The sequence below is a fragment of the Cherax quadricarinatus genome, chromosome 72 (assembly GCF_038502225.1).
Source record: "Cherax quadricarinatus isolate ZL_2023a chromosome 72, ASM3850222v1, whole genome shotgun sequence".
NCBI lineage: Eukaryota > Metazoa > Arthropoda > Malacostraca > Decapoda > Parastacidae > Cherax > Cherax quadricarinatus.
Window position 1 is genome coordinate 14,108,021 of NC_091363.1, and position 9,365 is coordinate 14,117,385.

At 41.8% G+C, this 9,365-nt stretch overlaps 1 protein-coding gene across 1 annotated transcript; it reads left to right on the forward strand.

Annotated features, from left to right (window-relative positions):
* Positions 1 to 7,910: 7,910 nt before the first annotated feature.
* Positions 7,911 to 8,783, forward strand: LOC128701389 (cuticle protein 7-like). The gene is made up of 3 exons (XM_070100457.1): positions 7,911 to 7,982; positions 8,095 to 8,232; positions 8,402 to 8,783. The coding sequence occupies exons 1-3, from the start codon at positions 7,971 to 7,973 to the stop codon at positions 8,693 to 8,695; spliced, it is 444 nt and encodes a 147-aa protein (XP_069956558.1). The 5' UTR covers positions 7,911 to 7,970; the 3' UTR covers positions 8,696 to 8,783.
* Positions 8,784 to 9,365: the final 582 nt, after the last annotated feature.

Consider the following 9,365-nt stretch of genomic DNA (forward strand, 5'->3'; position numbering starts at 1 on the left):
TGATATATAGGGGGTGGTAGGAGAAAATTCTCAAACAGCTTCAGGGAGAACCTTGAGTTTTCCCTGAAGCAAGTTTATTCTTTTCTCTGAGGATGAGGGTCCCCAGGACAGTTCTAGAGGTGGTACCTCCCAATATATATATATATATATATATATATATATATATATATATATATATATATATATATATATATATATGCAATAAGATCACAGTAAACAGGTGATTTTAAATTATGCAAAACAACCACTGTGAAAGAGTAGTGAAATTCCAAGCGCTTTCGTGACTACTCACATTGTCAAGGAATTATGAAAGTAATACATCAAAGGAAGGCAATTAAAGGAGGGCAGGGACGGGACAGAAAGTAGGAAGTGTAGATATTGCTGGTAGAGGTAATGTAGGTAGTGGAAGTAGTATCAGTCGGTAGGGGTAGTAGTAGTAGGTAGGGGGAGTAGTAGGAGGTAGGGGAGTAGTAGTAGTAGGTAGGGGGAGTAGTAGTAGTAGGTAGGGGGAGTAGTAGTAGTAGTAGGTAGGGGGTAGTAGTAGTAGTAGTAGGTAGGGGGGAGTAGTAGTAGTAGGTAGGGGGGAGTAGTAGTAGTAGGTAGGGGGGAGTAGTAGTAGGTAGGGGGAGTAGTAAGAGGTAGGGGGGGTAGTAGTAGTAGTAGTTAGGGGTAGTAGTAGTAGGTAGGGGGAGTAGTAGGAGGTAATGGTGTAGTAGTAGGAGGTAGGGGAGTAGTAATAGGAGGTAGGGGGAGTAGTAGTAGGAGGTAGGGGGAGTAGTAGTAGGAGGTAGGGGGAGTAGTAGGAGGTAGGGGGAGTAGTAGTAGGAGGTAGGGGGAGTAGTAGTAGGAGGTAGGGGGAGTAGTAGTAGTAGGTAGGGGAGTAGTAGTAGTAGGTAGGGGAGTAGTAGTAGTAGGTAGGGGAGTAGTAGTAGTAGGTAGGGTAGTAGTAGTAGTAGGTAGGGGAGTAATAGCAGTAGGTAGGGGAGTAATAGCAGTAGGTAGGGGGAGTAGTAGTAGGAGGTAGGGGGAGTAGTAGTAGGAGGTAGGGGGAGTAATAGTAGGAGGTAGGGAGAGTAGTAGAAGAAGGTAGGGGAGTAATAGTAGGAGGTAGGGGGAGTAGTAGTAGGAGGTAGGGGGAGTAGTAGTAGGTAGGGGGAGTAGTAGTAGGAGGTAGGGGGAGTAGTAGTAGGAGGTAGGGTAGTAGTAGTATGAGGTAGGGTAGTAGTAGTAGGTAGGAGAGTAGTAGTAGTAGGTAGCGGAGTAGTAGTAGGAAGTAGGGGAGTAGTAGTAGGAGGTAGGGTAGTAGTAGTAGGAGGTAGGGGGAGTAGTAGTAGGAGGTAGGGGTAGTAGGAGGTAGGGGAGTAGTAGTAGGAGGTAGGGGGAGTATTAGTAGTAGGAGGTAGGGGAGTAGTAGGAGGTAGGGGTAGTAGTAGTAGGAGGTAGGGGTAGTAGTAGTAGGAGGTAGGGGTAGTAGTAGTAGGAGGTAGGGGTAGTAGTAGTAGGAGGTAGGGGTAGTAGTAGTAGTAGGAGGGGTAGTAGTAGTAGGAGGTAGGGGTAGTAGTAGTAGTAGGAGGTAGGGGTAGTAGTAGTAGGAGGTAGGGGTAGTAGTAGTAGTAGGAGGTAGGGGTAGTAGTAGTAGGAGGTAGGGGTAGTAGTAGTAGTAGGAGGTAGGGGAAGTAGTAGTAGGAGGTAGGGGAAGTAGTAGTAGGAGGTAGGGGAAGTAGTAGTAGGAGGTAGGGGAAGTAGTAGTAGGAGGTAGGGGAGTAGTAGTAGGAGGTAGGGTAGTAGTAGGTAGGGGGAGTAATAGTAGGTAGGGGGAGTAATAGTAGGTAGGGGGAGTAAGAGTAGTAGGTAGGGAGAGTAATAGTAGTAGGTAGGGGTGGTGGTAGTAGTAGTAATAGTAGGTAGGGGTAGTAGTAGGCACGGGAAGTAGTAGTAGTAGGCAGGGGAAGTAGTAGTAGGCAGGGGAAGTAGTAGTAGGCAGGGGAAGTAGTAGTAGTAGTAGGCAGGGGAAGTAGTAGTAGGCAGGGGAAGTAGTAGTAGTCAGGAGAAGTAGTATTAGTAGGTAGTAGTAGTAGTAGTATAATCATGGGGGAGCGCTAAGCCCGTAGGATTACACAGCGCATGTGGGGGGAGGGATGCAAGGTATTCAAGCTCAATTCAGGGAACTGGAGCACAGATCCAATTCCCCAGATCAAGAACCCCTCACCAGCGTCAAGGAACCTCCCTTGAGGGGAAGGGTAGTAGTAATAATAGTGCCACAAGAGACAAAGGGGAAGTGAAGCGAGGTAATAGTAGTCGTAGTAGTAGCAGTAGCAGCATCATGTCTTTTCTGCATGTGAATAAAAAGTCAACATACGCGGTTGAAAAAAATACACTACATCTAAATAGTACTAGGCTTGTTGACACTGTTCTGAGAAATACGAGTCTATCAAGACTGATGGACTGACCACATCGACTCAAGGCTGAGGGACTCATTACCTCATTCTCCTCCTGTTCTTCAAGTTTATCCTTTGTATGGACTAATGAAGCCACAGTGTGGCGAAACGTTTCCTCAATAAAGATACCCAAGAGTTGCACATGTGTCTAATTTAACAAATATAGTAAGACTTTCACGAGGACAATATTGCTGAATTAGAACAATTATTGAACGAAAACAAACACTATAAATGTTCACCAGGTGAGTCAGAACACTCGCAACACAACTTCAATTATTATCAAACATCTCCCACTAAAACACTTTCCTGAGACCTTTTTGAGTAAAACGCAAGTTAAACATTTCAGAATTAATTTGTGGGGATAAATGGCAAACATTTTGTAAATATCTTGTAAAAAGATATGAAGTTCAGGACATATTTTTTTTCAGAGAATATGAACAGTTAGCTGAAGTACAAAGTTCAGTCCGTGGCTGTATTTTCAGCTGTAACTGGTGAAAGTACTGTTGTAACTAGTGAACACTGCTGTAACTAGTGAAAGCACTACTGCAACTAGTGAAAGCACGACTGTAACTAGTGAAAGCACGACTGTAACTAGTGAAAGCACGACTGTAACTAGTGAAAGCACTACTGTAACTAGTGAAAGCACTGAAAGCACGTAGTGTACTGTACTAGTGCACTACTGTAACTAATGAAAGCACTACTGCAACTAGTGAAAGCACTACTGCAACTAGTGAAAGCACTACTGCAACTAGTGAAAGCACTACTGTAACTAGTGAAAGCACTACTGTAACTAGTGAAAGCACTACTGTAACTAGTGAAAGCACTACTGCAACTAGTGAAAGCACTACTGCAACTAGTGAAAGCACTACTGCAACTAGTGAAAGCACTACTGTAACTAGTGAAAGCACTACTGTAACTAATGAAAGCACTACTGTAACTAGTAAAAGCACTACTGCAACTAGTGAAAGCACTACTGTAACTAGTGAAAGCACTACTGTAACTAGTGAAAGCACTACTGTAACTAGTGAAAGCACTACTGTAACTAGTGAAAGCACTACTGCAACTAGTGAAAGCACTACTGCAACTAGTGAAAGCACTACTGTAACTAGTGAAAGCACTACTGCAACTAGTGAAAGCACTACTGCAATTAGTGAAAGCACTACTGCAACTAGTGAAAGCACTACTGCAACTAGTGAAAGCACGACTGTAACTAGTGAAAGCACTACTGTAACTAGTGAAAGCACTACTGTAACTAGTGAAAGCACTACTGTAACTAGTGAAAGCACTACGGTAACTAGTGAAAGCACTACTGTAACTAGTGAAAGCACTACTGTAACTAGTGAAAGCACTACTGTAACTAGTGAAAGCACTACTGTAACTAGTGAAAGCACTACTGTAACTAGTGAAAGCACTACGGTAACTAGTGAAAGCACTACTGTAACTAATGAAAGCACTACTGCAACTAGTGAAAGCACGACTATAACTAGTGAAAGCACGACTATAACTAGTGAAGGCATTACTGTAACTAGTGAAAGCACTACTGTAACTAGTGAAAGCACTACTGTAACTAGTGAAAGCTCTACTGCAACTAGTGAAAGCACTACTGTAACTAGTGAAAGCACTACTGCAACTAGTGAAAGCACTATTGCAACTAGTGAAAGCACTATTGCAACTAGTGAAAGCACTACTGTAACTAGTAAAAGCACTACTGTAACTAGTGAAAGCACTACTGTAACTAGTAAAAGCACTACTGCAACTAGTGAAAGCACTATTGCAACTAGTGAAAGCACTACTGCAACTAGTGAAAGCACTATTGCAACTAGTGAAAGCACTACTGTAACTAGTGAAAGCACTACTGTAAATGATGCTGCATAGTTTGCAAGTTTCTTCTGCAGCACATGAGAGAGAGGAGCTCACGACGACGTTTCGGTCCGACTTAGACCATTTACCAAGCCACATAATAATTAATATACTAGTCGGTATTTAATACAAAGTAACCACAGATATTTCAGTGAGAATCAACATGGGCTACTATGTTCAACATAGCCTCTGAAAGTTTACCGTTCGTAAGATGTCCCTACACTCCCCACGCTGCCAGGCACATGTTGATATACATTTACCTAACCTAATCTAAACTAACGTAACAGAACCGAGAATAATCAATTTCAAGGTTTTTGAGCCATTTCGAGATCTTTGAGAAATGAAAAGTAATTCTTATAACACTGGCTGCCCTATCTGAAGAAAATATCTATATTACATGATATTTTTGCTTTAGCTAAGTACGAAAGCTATACCATAATATTTCTGTTAAATGTGTAGTGAAAGCTATTTGATTATATATAATTATAGATCAGAAAGGAAAGTGCGTACTACAATTAGAGATTAATGGACTGAGGATTTTTATGGTGGATAGTGAAGAACAATTGACTTATATTGACAAAAAGATGCAGCTGGTACAAAAAGGATGGGGGACAAAAAATTACAAATGCAACCATACCTTCGAGATTAAGATTCAGTTTTGGGAAGGGTTAAATTTTTGCCAAACTTGGGTAAAAAATAATACGAGCCAAAGCAATGGAAAACGCAACTTTCAAAGATAAATCTGGCCAACTAGCAGTGATAGATGTTAAATAAACAATAACGTGTAATCTTGTTTACCTTTGCATGGCTTAAGGGGGTTCATCGCCCCAGCAGCCCGGACTCATACAGGTCTTCAATCTGCATCCAGCTTGAAGCACATTCAGATCAAATTATGATCACCGTTGTGCTAAACGAGTTATGACACACCAGGACTTTAGGATGAATAAGGTAAACGTAATAAATCTTTCAATAATTTGTTGATTATGTTAATATATTTAGAGGGAAGAACTAAACCCGTAAAGGTCATACAACGCTTGGAAAAAAAAGCTGACAATCATCTTTCAAAGGGAAGAAGGATCTAATTCTTTAGAACAAGAGCAGCTTACCATCATGAAAGTAACTCCCTTGAGGGGCATAATTAATTAAACCAACACTAAACCAAGACTATTACTACTTCGTCTACTCAGTATTACCCAGGTAGAAAATCAGTGTTATGAAACAGCAGCAACCGGTTTTTGTTGCTATCTCAGCACGAGGAAAAAATACATGAGAATGTAACAGCTAGTTCGCATAGCATCCTTGAGACGAGACTCACCCCGTGGAGGTAAAAGTTATGAATTAGTAAGAGTGATGGTAACCCACGTTATTCTAACTGGGTGTTATGGAAAATATTAAGTTGCTAATAGTAATTTTATATACACAATATATAATATATATATATATAAATATATATATATATATATATATATATATATATATATATATATATATATATATATATATATATATATATATATATATATATAATATATATATATTTCCTGTAGTTATTTTGCATATTATAAAATCACCTGTTTATTATGATCTTATTGCTCCTCCTCCTGGCACCTTCCCACCTAACCTTTGACGCTCCTGTAACCTGACGAACCCTTGCTGAAATACCAGACAATATCCTCATTGCCTTACCGAACTGTACCAGCTCAGGCTGACAGATTTCAGTACCATGCATGTACTCCAGTCATGAAATGTAAAACTGAAAACATAGCTAGTTCTGTTCTATGTAACTACCATGTAGAATATGGAAGCTGCACACTGCTGATGTGTCTAACATTGTTTATTATTATTAATAATATTCACACACCTTTCCTTTTCACTCTCTCACCATCAGCTGGGATGATGGAGATATCTTTATAAAAATTCCGTTTCTCCTGTGTATGAGATAGACTATGCTGAGAGGTGGCAGTTCCCAAGCTAAAAAGAAAACCTTTAAACCTCTCGTAGCTGATCCATCCTTGCTGGAATGCTTGACGATATTCTCATTGCCCTAATTCATGCGTAAGAAGGATTACAAATTCTTAGTTTTCTTCGTGAAGGAACGAGACAAATTCCTCAAAACAGTTCTTGATCAGTCGGATTGTGGTGCATACGTTGGACTGCAGGCGGTATGCAGTGAAAGATTGATTGATTGGGCCAGCAAACAGGAGGTCTGGTCTGGAGCCTAGCCACGCGGAGAGCCCTCCGAAAGCGGATTCAGGTAAACTCCAAACAGACAGATTTCAAGACTTTGTATGACACGATCATGGGTGATTGAATACGACAGTATAACATAGCTAACTTTTGTTCCCACTGTGTAACTATCGTATGAGGTAGGGTAGCGACACAGTGGGTGCTCCCGCTACGTAACTATCATACAGAGTAGCAGCATACTGACGAGGTATTCATATTTATTTAAAAGAACTCCTTTTACCATCCATCTCTCCTCTCAAAACCCATCCACCACCTCCTCACAATCCACACTATCCATCCTCTCACTTCTACCCCTCCCATACCACTCCCTCAACACATTATCCATCCCGTCACTACTACCCCACCAGTCCCCCCACTTTACAACCCACACTATCCCCACCCATCCACTACCCCCCTCCTAACAGACACTTTCTAACCCTACAACTTACCTGTAACCTGTTTCAAGAGTGTTCCTACTTTTACAGTCAACCCTGAAGCCAGGCCTCCCTGATGACTGCCTTGTCGACAAGTTCGTTGCTGTTATCGGCTCGCTTTCTCACAGCCATCACAGCCTGGTTGATCTAAGAATACGGAGGTGGTGATCCAGTTACTCTTAATTGCTTCTACACTTGTTCCAGTAATATTTCTGACAATCTGCTGGTAGCAGGTTGAATAGTGGGGACCGACGGATGTTGGTACGACAGATATTGGCACTCCAGATGTTGGTACGACAGATGTTGGCAGTGTTTACCTTATGCTGATGATCTATAACACTGACAAGCAGATGAAGAAGACATATATGGGACAGTCTGGTTTATGGACAAGACATTTCGCCTGCTCAGCAGACTTCTTCAGTCGAAATACGCAGGACACAGCTTAAGTGTCGTTTTCCATCGCCGCCTCCAAAATCGCAGCTCTCCAGGTTTCTGGTCGTCCCTGTGGCTCCAGACATTCCCAGAGAGAGAGCGAGAGAGAGAGAGAGAGAGAGAGAGAGAGAGAGAGAGCGAGAGAGTGAGAGTGAGAGTGAGAGTGAGAGAGAGAGAGAGAGAGAGCGAGAGAGAGAGAGGGGGTGGAGGGAGAGGGAGAAAAACCATGCAATTGTATAGGCATTGTCATCTTAGTATTGTATTATCATCTTAGTATGAGTGTATCCCTGTCCATTATAAATATTTTTCTATGCAGCAAAAGTGAATCTCTGTAAAATATATTGACGAGACTGTATTTATTATGATTATTATTATTACAACTTCTACATCCTCTTCTTCCTGGCATGTTGGTCCAGATTTTGCTGGCGTGGTCACTCCCAGTCAGTGAGTCAAGGTCTCTCTACCTTTCCCTTTCCCAACTTAACCATGTCATGACTAGGGATGGGCGGAGGCTACGGTATATAAGACGTGTGTGATCGCTACTGATCATCACACTTGATCTTCTCATACACAGAATAACATGGCCTACAAGGTACAGAGTCGGTCTTAGTGAATATAATTACTACATTAGGGCATATGTCATAGATTCTTCTATTCAGGAACGTTGTTTTGTTTAAAGATTTCGAGAACCTCTGATATTTCAGGTTTTCATCTTGGCTGCCCTCCTGGCCATCGCTTCAGCAGAGCAGCGTCCTTCCTATGGCCCTCCACCACCCACTTACAGCCCTCCAACTCCCTCCTACAACCCTCCAAGACCTGCATACAACGCTCCGGAACCAGTGGCAAGTCCACTAATTAATTTAACCCTCAGCAAAAAAAAAATTATCACAATCATATTTTACCTATGACATTCAAGTCTAGACTACAGTACCAGTGCAGAAATTAGTAAAATTATATTACTAGCCCTTAAAATCCATATGTATTTTAATAGATTTTGCCTCTAATTCTCAGGGTCCTGCCCAGTACAACTTCAACTGGGCCGTGAAGGACGACTACTCCGGCAACGACTTCGGCCACGATGAAACTCGTAATGGCTACGACACTCAGGGATCCTATTACGTTCAGCTTCCCGACGGTCGCCTGCAGAGGGTTTCCTACACTGTGAACGGCGACTCCGGCTTCCTGGCTCAAGTTGAATACCAGGGCGAGGCTCAGTACCCAGCCCACCAACCTGCCCCAGTTTACAAGCCCGCCCCTACTTACCAGCCAGCCCCCACCTACCAACCCACCCCCACATATGCTTAATTAATTCACAGAATGTTTACCTTTTTTTTTTTTCATTTTATTATGAGCAAATAATTTCATATTTAAAGTATAAAATAAAGTAAAACTACTCAAAGCGAATTTTAGTGTAAACCTTAAATTTTACCGAGACGTGACTGTCGACCCTCAAACAGCTGAAAGGTTATTATAATCATGGGGGAGCGCTAAACCCAGAGGATTATACAGCGCATGTGGGAAGGGGGGGATGGAAGGCATTCAGGCTCAATTCAGCTAACTGGAGCACAGATCTAATTCCCTAGATCAAGAGCCCCTCACCAGCATCAAGGAACCTTCCTTGAGGGGTGAAACGTTATAAGCCGTGTGAACTAGTCTGTTTAGATTTCAGGTTATACCATCTTCATAAAATATAATTATACAGTTCCTCCACCATTTATGAGTACTGTGGTCTCCTACATTTTAAGTATCGTAGAGTTTATCCTTCTCCCCTACGTCAAGCTGCTACATACACAGGTAACTTAAACCAGTCTGGGTTTTCACCCTCGTCATTCATCTGTTTCCACCTGTCTTACCATGGACAAGTTCCATCTGATAAAACGCTAGTGTTGTACAGACTCACTTTTCTAACACTTTTCTCACTAAACTCATCATCTAGATGTTTAACGCTTGCTAACAAATTAAAATTAGCAGTCAC

What these genes read in the sequence shown, in the direction of transcription:
- LOC128701389 (XM_070100457.1), top strand. An exon ending in ACAACGCTCCGGAACCAGTG is followed by an intron (nt 8,233 to 8,401) that starts GCAAGTCCACTA and finishes TCTAATTCTCAG; the next exon opens with GGTCCTGCCCAGTACAACTT.